Raw genomic sequence first — 17770 nt, 5'->3', positions numbered from 1 at the left:
GTATGAGTTGGGAAATTGTGTTAGATGTAAATATAAACGGAATACAATGATTTGCAAATCCTTTTCAACCCATATTCAGTTGAATATGCTACAAAGACAACATCTATGATGTTCAAACTAATAAAAAAAACTGTTTTCAATTAATCATTAACTTTAGAATTTGAAGCCAGCCACACGGGACAAAGAAGTTTGGAAAGGTGGCAATAAATACTGATAAAGTTGAGGAATGCTCATCAAACACTTATATGGAACATCCCACAGGTGTGCAGGCTAATTGGGAACAGGTGAATACCATGATTGGGTATAAAAACAGCTTCCCAAAAAATGCTCAGTCTTTCACAAGAAAGGATGAGGCGAGGTACACCCCTTTGTCCACAACTGCGTGAGCAAATAGTCAAACAGTTTAAGAACAACCTTTCCCAAAGTGCAATTGCAAGAAATTTAGGGATTTCCACATCGACGGTCCATAATATCATCAAAAGGTTCAGAGAATCTGGAGAAATCACTCCACGTAAGCGGCATGGCCGGAAACCAACATTGAATGACCGTGACCTTCGATCCCTCAGACGGCACTGTATCAAAAACCGACATCAATCTCTAAAGGATATCACCACATGGGCTCAGGAACACTTCAGAAAACCACTGTCACTAAATCCAGTTCGTCGCTACATCTATAAGTGCAAGTTAAAGCTCTACTATGCAAAGCAAAAGCCATTTATCTACAACATCCAGATACGCCGCCGGCTTCTCTAAGATGGACTGATGCAAAGTGGAAAAGTGTTCTGTGGTCTGGCGAGTCCACATTTGAAATTGTTTTTGGAAATATTTGACATCGTGTCATCCGGACCAAAGGGGAAGCAAACCATCCAGACTGTTATCGACGCAAAGTTCAAAAGCCAGCATCTGTGATGGTATGGAGGTGCATTAGTTCCTAAGGCAACGGTAACTGCAAATCATTGTATTCTGTTTATATTTACATCCAAAACAATTTCCCAACTCATATGGAAACGGGGTTTGTACATTCTTACCTTAAATGATAACATTTATTGTTTTATACTGTATGTATTTCGCTTTGGATAAAAGCGTCTGCCAAATACTTAAACATAAACATATATAAACACCTGAAAGTCTTTATATCAGCTAAAACCACCAATCTGTTTCACTGGATTCAGAATCAAACCAAATTCTGTCTTACCCAACAATGTTAGTATTTGAATATTGCTACTTGAAGACTTATTCCTGGTTACAATTATACTGTTAAGAAAGTATTGTCTTATACTTTGCCTAACATGAGAATGCATCATAATCAGGGGCGGCTGGGGAATTTTGTTTTAGGGATTGCTGAAAGTTTGTAAATATTGAAGATATTTGCTCCTTCTCAACTCTGTAATAATATTATTTTCACAAAATACAACCAATAGTACGTTAATGTTAAATCTCACTTGTGAAAAGTAATCCCCCGATCCCTATTTTCGCTCATTTTAGCAGGAAAACGATGAATCTTTGTTTTCTACTTGTCGCCGGCTCCTCATCACCACTTCAAGATGGCGGCCAAATTTCTCGCATCACAGCAGCCAATGCTGCGTCTACTTATAAGATGTTTATGGAGACAACGCTAGAACCTTCTCCCGAATGTTCCACATTGTAGCGTTGTAGAAAGTGACTTGATTGGCCACTAGAGGTCAGTGCAAGCTTTATGGGTAATGTTAGTAAACAACAGTTTTCGCTGCCTCTTTACTCGTCAAAGATGGCCGCCTTGAAATATATTAGTCAATCATTAACAGGAAACTTTTAACAGCACTTAATGCGCGGAGGGGGCGTGTCCATGTTGGACTGACAGTATATCGAGGGGCGTGTCTATAATTATTTGTTTGACACATGAGGGGGCGGGTCAATTTTTGACTGACAGCAGTTAGAGGGCGTGTTTATACAAGACACACGAGGGGGCGTGTCCATGTTGCGCCAACAGTTGCTGGATTGGGCGTGTTCGACGGAACGCCCAAAAAAAGGGGCGTGGCCATGTCTGACTGACAGCCACTATGGATTCCGAGCAAAAGGTACAAAAGGTGGACGTTATCTTCATCGCCACCCTCCTCATCTTCATGGTAAGGAAGGGTTGAAGAAGCAGAGTGATGATGATGATGATGAAGGTCAGTCGGGAGGGGGAAGTCACAGAAAAGCTGGAAGCTGATTGGCCGAGTGGTGGGCGTGGTCGACCGGGTGGCGTGGCGGGTGCATGGCGCCGACCGCGCCCTGCTCCTTGGTGCTGGTGTGGGCGGAGTCACAAGCCCGTTCTGGCCAATAGGGACCAAGCTTATTATCCCTTCCAACCGTCCCAGATAGGACCTCTGGAACGACAGCGGGGAAATGGTTAGACACATAACTCTCAAGTCATGTCAAACGCATCCTATTTCATAGATAGGAAAATTAAGAAAATTAGCAGATAGGCCACGCCCCTTTGCCCTGCGTGCCAGGTGGGGGCAAAGATGGCACACAAAAAAAATCACAAGCCATAAAGTTAAAACAAGGAAAATGATCATCTTTCATCGGGAAAAATAAAACACTTCTTCTTTTTATTCTGCTGTAAATTACAGACTTTTCCCCCCTACACTTTGAACCCTGCGGTTTATAAAACAGTGCGGCCTTAATGATTTGTGTTCATTAGATTCCATTAAACCCAGGCAGAGGACTAAAATGTTGCGTTATTCTTTGCGCTATGGTGCCATCTCTTGGACGAATTTGCTTACTGCAGGTGCTGCAGGGTTTATAATGTACTTCTTGTTTTTGCCTCAAACCGAAAGTAAAAATAACTCTTCATTCATCCCTCCAACGATTGTAAGTTTTACAATATAACTAAAACAATCCTTATTTACAAAACCGTCCCATGTGTGATGTCTGTAGGAGTCATACTTGCCAACATTGAGACCTCTGATTTCAGGAAGTGGTAGGGGGGCGTGGTCGGGGGGTGGGGAAGGGGCGTGGTTAAGAGGGGAGGTGTATATTTACCGCTAGATTCACCAAGTCAAGTATTTCATATATATATAAATACTTCACTTTCAGTGAATTCTAGCTATATATTTATATATATAAATAAAATAAATACTTGAATTTCAGAGTTCTTTTATTTACACATTTACAAACACATAACACTCATCTACTCATTGTTGAGTTAAGGGTTGAATTGTCCATCCTTGTTTTTCCAACCATATGCATGTACAGTAGATGGCAGTATTGTCCTGTTTAAGAGTGTCACAGCATTGCGGTTTGCTTCACGGTGGACGAAAACGTACTGCTGTTGTTGTGTGTTGTTTTACCGCACTGGGAGGACGTTAATGAAACTGCCTAACAATATAACCACATAAAAAACCAAGAACTCGCCCTCGATCATTCTACAGTTATAACGTCATTTGGCAGACACGCTCTTTATAAACGTCACTCAGGTCCGCATGGAGCCGGAGGGGGCGTGGTCCGCCTGAATTTCGGGAGATTTTCGGGAGAAAATTTGTCTTGTGATTTTTCCCACACCTACATATTGCGCTCTACCACGGTATCGAGCACTATTCTCTGGATAATCCAATCAAGACATATATATATATATATATATATATATATATATATATATATATATATATATATATATATATATATATATATATATATATATAAATACTTAACTTTCAGTGAATTCTAGCTATATATTCATATATATAAATAAAATAAATACTTGAATTTCAGTGTTCTTTTATTTACACATTTACACACACATAACACTCATCTACTCATTGTTGAGTTAAGGGTTGAATTGTCAGTATTGTCCTGTTTAAGAGTGTCACAGCATTGCGGTTTGCTTTACAGTGGACAAAAACGTACTGCTGTTGTTGTGTGTTGTTTTACCGCACTGGGAGGACGTTAATAAAACTGCCTAACAATATAACCACATAAAAAACCAAGAACTCGCTCTCGATCATTCTACAGTTATAACGTCATTTGGCAGACACGCTCTTTATAAACGTCACTCACGTCCGCATGGAGCCGGAGGGGGCGTGGTCCGCCTGAATTTCGGGAGATTTTCGGGAGAAAATTTGTCCCAGGAGGCTTTCGGGAGAGCCGCTGAATTTCGGGAGTCTCCCGGAAAATGAGAACGCTTGGGGAGGGTTGGCAAGTATGGTAAGAGTGTTTTCATGCACATTTGCACGTGCTATAGTAATACAATGGAGCTAGCGTTGTTAGCATTAGCTACTATGCTAACACGTTTACGGGTGTCTGTGTTAGTATTATTAACTCACATTCTTTTTGTATTGATCCACTTTCACAAATTCCTCAGTAAATTCACCAAAAGGTCACTGTGGACTTATTGAGTCTGTTTAGCTGATTGGAGAGCTAGCTTCCTGTCAGAATAATTGTATAGAAGTTATCACACAACTTGTTTTCCCATTAGTTCAGGCTGCCCTGCGAGAAGACAAAAGCTGTCTTTGTCCTTATCAACCAAAAGGCCTGCCGCTTGTAAACCTCCAAAGTGTGCGATGGGATGTGACGTGGAGGTGTCGGTCTCCCTCACCTATTGGACAGCCACAGGAAGACGGTGTCCCGACCCGAGATCTACAAAGCAGAGAGGGAGCAGACCTGACCTCGCTCTAGGCACCTTTTCTTTCAACTGTTTATGACCGAGTGCAAGAGCTGTTTATGACCACCTCCCCTTAGGAGCAGCTGCGTAATGTAGTGTAATGTAATCAGGAAATGCCCAAATAAAGCAGGAGGCGTGGAGCTCTCTCCTCAGAGCGTGGGACGACACTGTACACTGTACAGGTCTACACGTTCTCCTCATGAGCTAAATTGAATCCTGTCTCTGTTTGATTTCTTTGCTTCTTGTCTTGTCTAATAGCTGTCATCAGTATTTAAACCTGACACTTCCGCAGCTACACGGTGGAAGAGGGGTTAGTGCGTCTGCCTCACAATACGAAGGTCCTGCAGTCCTGGGTTCAAATCCAGGCTCGGGATCTTTCTGTGTGGAGTTTGCATGTTCTCCCCGTGAATGCGTGGGTTCCATCCGGGTACTCCGGCTTCCTCCCACTTCCAAAGACATGCACCTGGGGATAGGTTGATTGGCAACACTAAATTGGCCCGAGTGTGAATGTTGTCTGTTTGTCTGTGTTGGCCCTGTGATGAGGTGGCGACTTGTCCAGGGTGTACCCCGCCTTCCGCCCGATTGTAGCTGAGATAGGCGCCAGCGCCTCCCGCGACCCCAAAAGGGAATAAGCGGTAGAAAATGGATGGATGGATGGACTTCCGGAGCTAGTGGGTCCATGGGGATGACTTCTGTTTTGTGTGATCAGCCGTTTTACTGCTGTCTTACAGACTGTTTGCAAACAATGAAGGTATGTAAATAAACATTTACAAAATATTTCTTACCGCTGTCTTACAGACAGTGTTTGGAAAAAATGAAGGTATGTAAATGAACATTTACAAAATATTTCCGTGTAAATAACTCATTTCACAACGTATATATCTGCGGGTTATAGTCCATACTATATGAACAATTGTTTTTCCTTCTAAAATTGAGTTGGTGCAGCTTATATACTGGTGCGCTCTATAGTCCAGAAAATACTGTAATTGTATTAATAGCACATGTTTTGACATCAACATCGAAGTAAAATTAGCCTGTTAAGATTCATTATTAATATACAGAGAAACCTCGAGGCACCAACGCTTCTATTTGCGTCCTTTTCGGTGTACAAACCTAAACATCGCGCCAAATATGCTTCTGTGTGCGAACCATGTCCCAACGTATAAACGTTTCGTTTATGCATTCATTTTGTGCGCTGCTGAAAACCCTATGGGGGCTGCCGTTTTGATGACATCACTTCCAACAACGGCGGGTGTTAGAATAAATTTTTCCAAGTTATCACGAAAACTTTGTGTTACATTAAGTGCCTGGTGAGAAGCGAAAGCTGTCTTTAGAACCTACCAAGAGAAAGGCTTGTAAAACTCCACTGTGTAGAACTCTTTTACGAACCTCTTCTTTGAACTGTTTTTACGACGTTTTCTGTGAACTCTATACGACCTCGTCCTTTAGAAAGTAACTGTTGACATGTGGTCAGAGAAAGTCCAAATTAAAGGGGGACAAATACAATCTTGCGCCAGAGCGTAATGACACTGTACAAGGGTACAGATGTCCAGGCGACTCTCCTCAATTTTGAGCCTAATTGAACTCTGTCTCTGTTTAATTCTTTGCTTTTTGTCTTGTTTAATAAAAAAAACAGTTTCCATATGAGTTGGGAAATTGTGTTAGGTGTAAATATAAACGGAATACAATGATTTGCAAATCATTTTCAACCCATATTCAGTTGAATATGCTACAAAGACAACATATTTGATGTTCAAACTGATAAACATTTTTTTTTTGTGCAAATAATCATTAACTTTAGAATTTGATGCCAGCAACACGTGACAAAGAAGTTGGGAAAGGTGGGAATAAATACTGATAAAGTTGAGGAATGCTCATTAAACACTTATATGGAACATCCCACAGGTGTGCAGGCTAATTGGGAACAGGTGGGTGCCATGATTGGCTATAAAAGCAGCTTCCATGAAATGCTAAGTAATTCACAAACAAGGATGGGGTGAGGGTCACCACATTTTAAGCAAATTGTCGAACAGTTTTAGAACAACATTTCTCAATGAGCTTTTGCAAGGAATTTAGGGATTTTACCATCTAGGGTCCGTAAAATCATCAAAAAGTTCAGAGAATCTAGAGAAATTACTGCACGTAAGCGATAATATTACGGACCTTTGATCCCTCAGGCAGTACTGCATCAAAAACCGACATCAGTGTGTAAAGGATATAACCACATGGGCTCAGGAACATTTCATAAAACCACTGTCGGTAACTACAGTTGGTCACTACATCTGTAAGTGCAAGTTAAACCACTACTATGCAAAGCCAAACCCATTTATCAACAATATCCTGAAACGTCGCCGGCTTGGCTGGACCCGAGCTAATCTAAGATGGACTGATGCAAAGTGGAAAAGTGTTCTGTGGTCTGACGAGTCCACATTTCATATTATATTTGGAAACAGAGGATGTGGTGTCCTCCAGTACAAATAGGAAAATAACCATTTGGATTTTTAAAGGCGCAAAATTCAAAAGCCAGCATCTGTGATGGTATGGGGGTGTATTAGTGCCCAAGGCATGGGTAACTTACACATCTGTGAAGGTACCATTAATGCTGAAAGGTACATACAGGTTTTGGAGCAACATATGTTGTCATCCAAGCAAAAATATCATGGACGCCCCTGCTTATTTCAGCAAGACAAGTGTTACAACAGCGTGGCTTCGTAAAAAAAGAGTGCGGGTACTTTTCTGGCCCGCCTGCAGTCCAGACCTGTATCCCTTCAAAAATGAGTGGCGCATTATGAAAAGTAAAACACGACAGCGGAGACCCCGGACTGTTGAACGAATGAAGCTCTAAATAAAACAAGAATGGGAAAGAATTCCACTTTCAAAGCTTCAACAATTAGTTTCCTCAGTTCTCAAACGTTTATTGAGTGTTGTTAAAAGAAAAGGTGATGCAACACAGTAGTGAACATGCCCTTTCCCAACTACTTTTGCACGTGTTGCAGCCACGAAATTCCAAGTTAATAATTATTTGCAAAATTAAATAAAGTTTTTGAGTTTGAACATCAAATATCTTGTCTTTGTAGTGCATTCAATTGAATATGGGTTGAAAAGGATTTAAAAATCATTGTATTCTGTTTATATTTACATCTAACACAACGGGGTTTCTATGTATATATATAAATATATATATATGAAAATATATATATAATCATATATATATACATATATAAACACACACATATGTAAACATATTTATACATATATCTATGTATATCTATATATATATAGATATACATACATATATGCATATATATATATATATATCTATATATATATATAGATATATATATATAGATATATATATATATATATATATACACATATGTACACATACACACACATATTTATATATATATACACACACATATATATAAATATTATAGTGTCTTAAAAGTGTGCAGTTTTTTTACTAAATGGGTACTTTTGTTGAGGCTACAACCTATTATTCATGTTTACATTGATTCTTATGGGGAACTCTGCTTCACACTACAAACGTATTAGGGGGTAAACCATGTTGAAGAACCAATGAAGTTCCTAGAACGAGGTTCCACTGCACATGCATTTGTCTTTAATGGAAGTGTAGCCCCCACCAAGATGGCCGCCGAGTAGGCACATTGCTTAGTAAAATGCTATATAGATATTGTGTATCTTCATTTCCATCTTAGCTAGCATGCCAACACACACAGGGTAAACATAGTGGAATGCAAGACTCACAGCGTTCGTGACGATGAAGGCCGCTTGACTCTGGGCCACTTCTTCTTCTCAAACAGCCTGAAGCAGCAAACACACAACTTACTACACAATCACATGCTACCTTCACTATGTGTGTGTACATGCTCTTACCTGTAGTCATCAAAGCTGCTGTGGTCCCGCCCACCGGCTAAGGAGACATTGTGATTGGTTAGTTAGTTATGCCTAACGACAAGCAGCGTAGACAAAAACTTGCCACAAAAATTTACATGTTTTATGGAGTGTGTCTGTTCTTGTATTTCTAGCCTTCTTGAGATATCAAGAAGGAAAAGTAGCTTCCATATGAGGAGGTGTGAACAAGTGATGACATAAATCATGGTCCCAATAACATTGCATCTGGTCGCTTTTAAAAGTGATCCCCCTCTGGTCAACATATGAAATAACAAGTGTGTGTAAGAAATTGAAATGCGCTCCCTTTGGCCAAAATTCATTTAAAAAAAAATAAATAAATATGTATATAAAGACATGCTGTTATAATTTGAAGTAAATAATGAAGATTAAAAAACAATTACAACCAAAAAATTAATATTTATATATATGTTTTTTTTTTTTTACTAAAAGCAGTGTTTTTGTCACAATGTTTTCTTATAAAATTGGGAACAATTTCTCATATTCTTTCTGTTTCTGTAATATTGCAATATTTTCTTTCTTTTTTATGTAAAATTATTACTTTTTACTGCCTAATGGTGACATTTGTCATATAAAATTCTGACTTTTATCACAATATTGCCCATTTTTTTGTTTTTCTTGTAAAATAGTGACATTTTTGGAGTAAAATAATGACTTTTGTCATCATTTTGCCAAGTAAAATTTCTGATTATTATTACAATATTGCCAACATTTTAAAGTTTTCTTATAAAATTGTGACTTTTGTCGAGTAAAATGAGGACTCTTTTCATAAAATTGCCAAAATGTTAAGCTTTTCGTGTAAAATTGCGACTGTTATTGGGTAAAATTCTAACTTTTATCGTAATATTGCACAAATGTTCAGTTTTTCTTGTAAAATTTTGACTTGCCTTGGGTAAAATGACGACTTTTATTATATTACCGTCAAAATTTTAAGTTTTTCTGGTGAAACTGTGACCTTTTTCCTGTGAAATTGCAACTCATTTTCCACAACATGACAACTTTTATATTTGCAAAGTATGTATATATTATTAATGTTGTAAATACACATCTTTATATATCTACAAAGGGTGGTCCTAAAGGGGTCAACATTTTTCTCATGTATCAAGAAGGTAACAAGTACAACAGTGTGTGTGGGTGTGTATGTGTGTGTGTGTTTGTACCGGGCTCCACTGAGCGCGTGCGAGGATTGCACTGTTTATGTCCACGGCAACCTCGCAGCTCCATCAGCTGAACGTGAAGATTGTTGAGGAGCGTCCGGTCTAACGAGCCGACGGCGTTCACCAGCTGGGTAGAAGCAGAGTGGGAGAAGCCAAGATGACATCACAGAGGTCACATGAAAACTAAACTTAAGTTTGGCTGCGTCACTTCAAAAGAATTGCTTCAGGGTTGAAATATCTATTAGACACAAAAGCGCCAATCGACGGGGCGACAGGGGACGACATGGTGTGTTGCTTTGCAGCGCCACCCGCTGGTCAAGCTACTCAAAAACAAGGTGGCCGACAGACAGGCAGCACAGTCACATGACTTCCATACGTCATACACATGCTAACTGAGGCTGCTCTCAAACACTGGCATGCACATTACAGTCGTTTCATGTTTACGACGTAGGTAGCTGTCATGAAAAAACATGTGTGTATGTGCTTGTATTGAGTGTGTGTGCGCGCGTGTGTGTTCTTGTATTTATAGCCTTCTTGAGACAGCACGTCGGAAAAGTAGTGAACAAATGATGACATAAATAATGGTCCCAATAACATTGCATCTAATAGAGAATGTCTCATTTGCACCCCTGGTGGTGAAATCTATCAAAATGAGGGTGGTCCCAAAAATGAGGGATTTTTCACATTGACTGTGTGTCGCTTTTAAAAGTGCTCCCCCTCTGGTCAACATATGAAATAACAAGTAAGTGTAAGAAATAAAAATGCGCCCCCTTTGGCCAAAATTTATTTAAAAAATATATAATAATTACGTATATAGAGACATACTGTAATAACGAAGTAAATAATGAAAAGTACAAATTAAATAAATAAAATAACTAAAAGAAGTCTTTTTCTCACAATGTGTCGACTTTTTTCTTATGAAATTGAGAACAATTTCTCACATTCTTTCTGTTTCTGTAATATTGCAACATTTTCCTGTAAAATTATGACTTTTTAATGTAAAATGGTTACTTTTTAATGCAAAATGGTGACATTTTTTATATAAAACATTGACTTTTATCACAATATCCAATCAAATCCAATCCACTTTATTTATATAGCACATTTAATCAACAAGAATGTTTCCAAAGTGCTGCACAGCCATATTAAAAACAATATTATGCTCCACCAATGACTGAATAAAAACAAAAAATAAATTAAAATAAAACCAATATAAAACCGATGTAAAATAAATATGACGAAAAACAATTTTAAAGGGTAAAAGCAATTAAAACAGTAAAATATAAATCAAAATGTATAAAAAACACAGAGGACAACAGAGGACAGAGGACCACACAACTCACATAGTGTTAAAGGCCAAAGAATAAAAGTGGGTCTTAAGACGAGACTTAAAACACTCCACTTTGTGGTTCTTGTAAAATAGTGACATTCTTTGAGTAAAATTACGACTTTTGTCATAATTTTGCCAAGTACAATTCCAATTATTATTGTAATATTGCCAACATTTGACAGTTTTCTTATAAAATTGTGACTTTTGTCGAGTAAAATTACGACTCTTTTCATAAAATTGACAAAATCATAAGCTTTTCTTGCACAATTGTTACTGTGATTGAGTAAAACTCAGACTTTTATCATAATATTGCACAAATGTTCAGTTTTTCTTGTAACATTTTGACTTGCGTCGAGTAAAATGACGACTTTTATTATAATACCGCCAAAATTCAAAGTTTTTCTTGTGAAATTATGACCTTTTTCTTGTGAAATTCCAACTCATTTTTCACAACAAGCTTTTATATATTTGCATAGTATGTATATATTATTAATGTTGTAAATACACATCTTTATATATCTACAAAGGGTGGTCCTAAAGAGGTAGGCTTTTTTCTCAGGTCTAAAGAAGGTAACAATACAAAAAAGTGTGTGTGTGTATGTGTGTGTGTGTGTGTGTTTTTGTATTTCTACCATCCTTGAGATATCAACAAGAAAAAGTAGCTTCCATATGAGGAAGTGTGAACAAGTTAGGACATAAATCATGGCCCTTATACAGAAAACCATTGCATTTAATAGAGAACCAAATACTAGAGTCTATGAACATTGCTCCAAAGTCAGGATTTTTTGTTGATTTAATGTGCATACAAAAGTAAACGTTGACAGGTGCAAAGGCATCAATATATGATAAAACAAGACGGCAGCGAAAGAAGGACTTCCCTATTCATCCCCGAAAAAACCTGTCAGGTGAACAGCTGACTTTTGTCATCATTTTTTCAAGTAAAATTCCCATTGCATAGTATGTACATATTATTAATGTTGTAAATACAATGTACGGGCCACCATGCTCCCTTTCGTATCTCATCCGGTGCACAGCTAAGGAGAAACAAGAGACATGTGTATTTGCTCCGGAGGGTGGGGGGCTGTTTGGGGATTCAAGAAGTAGAATCTTCCCGTTTGAATATTAGATCAATTTGGGCAATGTGATTGAAAGGTTGTTGTATCTAGATTGGTCTCCCAAAGCTTTGGTAATAAAATATCAAAATAAGCAACTCTGCCTGGGATTCATTCATATCCAGCTTATGTGTCATCGAACCAACCTGGGAGGTGACCGGCAGAAGACCGGGTCCAACGCAACAATACACATCTTTATACATCTAGAAAGGGTGGTCCTAAAGAGGTAGGCATTTTTCTCAGGTCTCAAGAAGGTAGGAAATACAAGAATGCATGTGTGTGTTTGTGCGTGTGTGCGCGTGCGTGTGTGTGTGGTTGTGTGTACCTGGTAGGGGTCAGTGTTCATGTCAAAGTACTCCAGGAAGCCGGTTGCAAACTCACAGAACAGGAAGTTGTGGCTCTCATTAATGGTCCTCAGACACCAATAAGTGTTATTGTTGGCGCTGGTGCACGCGCAGAAGGGCCCCACTGTATGTACACACACACACACACACACACACACACACACACACACACACACACACACACACACACACACAGAGATATGAGATAGCGCAATCATAGTTCCAGGACTTGGTGGTCATACGTGTCCAGTATGGCGCCGTCTGCCAGTGCTGGTTGTCGTGCGTGAAGCAGGTGAGTCCCGGCATGGAACAGGTGTCGTTGTTCCGTATTCGCTTGATGATTTTCCTCATCTTCTTCCTCCTCTTCTGCTCCTTCTCCAGCCACGCCTTCTTGTGGCGGGTCCCGCCCCTCCTGAGGCGCGCACAAACAAAGGCGCGTTTAGCTGGCCCAGGGACCACGAGAGCCATGGAGTTAACCCAAAAAGAGGTTCTGACCTGAAAGGGTGAACGCGCCCTCCTCTGTACCGGGACTTCTTACTCAGCTTGGATTTGTGCCTGGATCACACTCGGGGATTATTACCCACTTCCACTTCCTGTTTGTGCGTCACGCCACTTACATGTACTTGTTGCAGTCGCACACCAGGGGGCGAGCCTTCTTCAGGTGACCCTTGACATCTTTCAGGTTCTTGATCTTGGTCTGCAGCGTCTCAATCTGACGGCAAATGACAGGACGTGGACCTTGTACCGAAGCCCACCAGGGGGCGCACCTGCACCTTACCTCAGGGGTCACCAATGCGGTGCCCGCGGGCACCAGGTCCCCCGTAAGGACCAGATGAGTCGCCCGCTGGCCTGTTCTAAAAATAGCTCAAATAGCAGCACTTACCAGTGAGCTGCGTCTATTTTTTAAATTTGATTTATTTACTAGCAAGCTGGTCTCGCTTTGCTCGACATTTTTAATTCTAAGATACAAAACTCAAATAGAATTTGAAAATCCAAGAAAATATTTTAAAGACTTGTTTAAATAAATTCATACATTTTTTTACTTTGCTTCTTATAACTTTCAGAAAGACAATTTTAGAGAAATAATACAACCTTAAAAATGATTTTAGGATTTTTAAACACATATACCTTTTTTACCTTTTAAATTCCTTCCCCTTCTTTCATGAAAATTTAAATCAATGTTCAAGTAAATTAGTTTGTTTATTGTAAAGAATAATAAACACATTTTAATTTAATTCTTCATTTTAGCTTCTGTTTTTTCGACGAAGAATATTTGTGAAATATTTCTTTAAACGTATTATGATTAACATCTAAAAAAATTATTCTGGCAAATCTAGAAAATCTATAGAATCAAATTTAAATCTTATTTCAAAGTCTTTTGAATTTCTTTTAAAATTTTAGGTCTGGAAAATCTAGAAGAAATAATGATTTGTCTTTGTTAGAAATATAGCTTGGTCCAATTTGTTATATATTCTAACAAAGTGCAGATTGGATTTTAACCTATTTAAAACATGTCATCAATATTCAAAAATGTATTTTAATCAGGAAAAATTACTAATGATGTTCAATAAATTATTTTTTTGATTTTTTCAAAAAGATTCGAATTAGCTAGTTCTTTTCTTCATTTTTTTCAGTTGAATTTTGAATTTCAAAGAGTCGAAATTAAAGATAAACTATGTTTCAAAATTTAATTTTCATTTTTTTCGTGTTTTTTCCTCTTTTAAACCCTTCAATTTAATGTTTTTTTCATCCTTTATTTTCTACAAAAAAACCTTCCGTAAAAGGAAAAAAAATGTACGACGGAATGACAGACAAAAATACCCATTTTTTATATATATATATAGATAGATTTATTTATTAAAGGTAAATTGAGAAAATTGGCTATTTCTGGCAATTTATTTAAGTGTGTATTAAACTGGTAGCCCTTCGCATTAATCAGTACCCAAGAAGTAGCTCTTGGTTTCAAAAAGGTTGGTGACCCCTGCCTTACCTCATGGTCGATGTGCAGTCTGTGGTCCCTCCAGGCCTGCAGGGACGTGTAGACCCCCGTGTCACAGCGGACTGTGGAGTTGGTCAGGATGGAACACCTGAGGACAAGCGCTGGTTAGTCCCTCCGGAAAAAAAAAAATCAAAAAACACGCTCCGCTCACCTGGGTGTGACCTTGACGGAGTTGGGTGGAGTCAGGACGGTGGGAGCCCCGCCCATCCCGCTGAACTCGTCCTCGGACTCCTCGTTTCCCGTCAAGTTGTCAGAGGCCCCTCCCAACAGGCTGTGGTTGCCGGGGTAACCGCTGGTGACAGGTACGGAGCGACTGAAGCGGTTCCTGGAGTAGCTCTTAGGGACTTTTAAGTCTAAAACACACACACACACACACACACACACGCACACACACACACACACACACACACACACACACACACACACACACACACACACACATTTGAAAAACTGAACATTTGTGCAATATCATGATTTTACTCAATAACAGTTTTACAAGAAAATCTTAACGTTTTGGCAATTTTATGAAAAGAGTCGTAATTTTACTCGACAAAAGTCACAGTTTTATAGGAAAACTGTCAAATTTTACCAATATTATAATAATAACCGGAATTTTACTAGGAAAAACTACAACAACATTTTACTCAAAAAATGTCACTGTTTTACAAGAACAACAAAAAAAACGGGCAATATTGTGATAAAAGTCAGGATTTTATATGACAAATGTCACCATTTTGCAGTGAAAAGTAATAATTTTACATAAAAAAGTAATAGTTTTACGGGAAAATATTGCAATATAACAGAAACAGAAAGAATATGAGAAATTGTTCCCAATTTATAAGAAAAAAGTCGACACACTGTGAGAAAAAGATCGCTTTTAGTTCATTTTTGTTGTTGTTGCTGAATTTTTTGTTTGTAATTGGTTTTTAATCTTCAATATTTACTGCAATTTATTACAGTATGTCTCAATATACATATTTATTTTGTTGTTGTTTTTTCTATTAATTTTGGCCTGAGGTGTATCATTTGTTTAAAATGCTAGCCTGCTAACATTAGCATGCATGAAGTGCCAAAATATGAATGAGGTGTATACACTACAAAATTAGCAAAAAAAAACAAAAACAAATTTGCATATTAACGTTAGCATGCTAAAAAGTATAATTTTTCACGTAAACATTTTTTTGATGCTGAGTTTACATTGGCTTAAAAAAACACTGTTAGCATGCTAAAATGGTAACTGTAACCTGCATGAAGTACCACAACATGACACTGGAGAATTACCTAAAATTAGCATGCTAAAAGGTATCACAAAAATTCCACCCTGAGGTTTATACCTGCTAAAGAAAAGGTAGCATGCTAATATTAGCATGCTAACGACCGTAACGACCGTAAAAAAAACAACCTAGCATATTAATGTTAGCATGCTAAAAAGTATCATTTGTCACGAAAAAAAAAATTGACACAGAGTAACATTAGCTTAAAAAAAGCAATGTTAGCATGCTAAAATGGTAACTTTAACCTGCATGAAGTACCAAAATATGAAACTGGAGAATTAGTTAATATTAGCATGCTAAAAGGTATCACAAAAATTCTACCCAGAGGTTTATACCTGCTAAAGGCTAATATTAGCAGGCTAATGACCGTGACGTGGCCACTCACACTTCTTGGAGAAGAAGGACTTCTTGCTGGGGGGCGGCGGCTTCAGAGGTCGGATGTTGCACACACACTTTTCCGGGCCGCCAGGATACGCCCCGGGCTTGACGCTGATTGGCTGGTCCGCCTCCGGGCTGGTGGCTACGCCCCCTTCGCTCTTACACTTGAGGAGGCGCAACCTTGCCGAGGAGTCCTCCACACACTGCCACTTCTACACAATGGTATGCTAATGAGGTTCGGCGGTGGGAGGAGCCAGGGGCGTGGCCTACCTGTCCAGACTGCTGACAGGGCGTCTGGAACTCCGCCCGCTGACACAGCTCTTTCACCCGCTGATGCTTGGGCAGGAAGTTCTCCTCCTGAGACACTTCCTTCCCCTCCGCCCGCTGATGCAGCAATTTCCTGTCGGCCAGCCAATGGGGAGAAGGCCGCTAGTGTCACTCAATATGCATGTGGGCGGGGCTTGAGTATTTACCCTCTCTCCACCAGGAAGGAGTCCCGCCACACCTTCTTGCTCACCTGGAACCTTGGACAAAACACAGTCCACATTAATCAGTACCGGTACTCAATGGTACCCACTAGTTTGGTACTTTACTGTGTGTCAATCATCATTTTTTTTAAATTAAATAAATGCTATCAATTTTTTATGTCGTTTTGTCTTTAGTTGCCCCCTAAAAAGTGTTAATACTGTAAGTCCACAATCTTCAATACCGGTACTCAACGGTACCCACTTGTTTGGTACTTTAGTGTGTGTCAATCATCATTTTTCAAAAATGTAATAAATGCCGTCAATTTTTGTTGTTGTTCTGTTTTTAGTTTCGCCCTAAAAAGTGTTAATACTGCAAGTCAACAATAATCAATACAGGTACTCAAAGGTACCCACTTGTTTGATACTTTAGTGTGCGTCAATCATCATCTTTAAATAATTTAATACATGCTATCAATTTTTTGTGTCATTTTTTTTTTAGTTGCGCCCTAAAAAGTGTTAATACTGTTAGTCCAAAATCATCAATATCGGTAATCAAATGGTACCCACTTATTTGGTACTTTCGTGTGAGTCAATCCTAATTTTTCAAACTTGTAAAAAATGCCATAAATTTTTTGTGTCATTTTTGTTTTCAGTTGCGCCCTAAAAATGATTAATACTGTAAGTCCACAATCATCAATATCGGTACTCAATGGTACTCACTTGTTCAGTACTTTAGTGTGTGTCAATCATCATTTTTCAAACATGTAATAAATGCAATCAATATTTTGTGTCATTTTTGTTTTCAGTTGCGCCCTAAAAAGTGTCAATACCGTAAGTCCACAATAATCAATACCAGGACTCAATGGTACCTACTTGTTTGATAGTATAGTGTGTGTCAATTATCATCCTTCAAAAATGTAATAAATGCTATCAATTTTTTGTGTTGTTTTGTTTTTAGTTACGCACTGAAGTGTTATAACTGTAAGTCCACAATAATCAATACCGGTACTCAACGGTACCCACTTCTTTGGTACTTTAGTGTGTTCAATCATAATTTAAAAAAAAATTAATAAATGCCATCAATTTTTTGTGTCATTTTGTTTTTAGTTGCACTCTTAAAGTGTTGATACTATAAGTCCACAATAATCAATA

At 38.5% G+C, this 17770-nt stretch overlaps 1 protein-coding gene across 3 annotated transcripts in view; it reads right to left on the bottom strand.

Annotated features, from left to right (window-relative positions):
• Positions 1–17770, bottom strand: part of LOC133554273 (extracellular sulfatase Sulf-2-like) — a 56652-nt gene that overhangs the window by 818 nt on the left and 38064 nt on the right. For 2 of the 3 annotated variants that reach the window (XM_061902789.1, XM_061902787.1), the window contains 13 exons: positions 16625–16675; positions 16422–16551; positions 16159–16363; positions 14651–14852; positions 14491–14587; positions 13118–13212; positions 12996–13055; positions 12743–12912; positions 12482–12624; positions 9718–9841; positions 8522–8558; positions 8393–8449; positions 1–2348 (listed from right to left, as the gene is read on the bottom strand). The exon at positions 1–2348 is cut by the window's left edge and continues 818 nt beyond it. In XM_061902789.1, coding sequence (XP_061758773.1) covers positions 2318–2348; positions 8393–8449; positions 8522–8558; positions 9718–9841; positions 12482–12624; positions 12743–12912; positions 12996–13055; positions 13118–13212; positions 14491–14587; positions 14651–14852; positions 16159–16363; positions 16422–16551; positions 16625–16675 — 1402 coding nt within the window. In that variant the 3' untranslated portion in view covers positions 1–2317. Of the gene's footprint in view, positions 2349–8392; positions 8450–8521; positions 8559–9717; positions 9842–12481; positions 12625–12742; positions 12913–12995; positions 13056–13117; positions 13213–14490; positions 14588–14650; positions 14853–16158; positions 16364–16421; positions 16552–16620; positions 16676–17770 lie in introns of those variants that run through there. The other variant, XM_061902790.1, reaches the window with a different exon arrangement.

The sequence above is a fragment of the Nerophis ophidion genome, linkage group LG06, assembly GCF_033978795.1.
Source record: "Nerophis ophidion isolate RoL-2023_Sa linkage group LG06, RoL_Noph_v1.0, whole genome shotgun sequence".
NCBI lineage: Eukaryota > Metazoa > Chordata > Actinopteri > Syngnathiformes > Syngnathidae > Nerophis > Nerophis ophidion.
The sequence above is the reverse complement of the archived record's forward strand: the minus strand, read 5'-3'. Positions and strand labels throughout refer to the sequence as shown.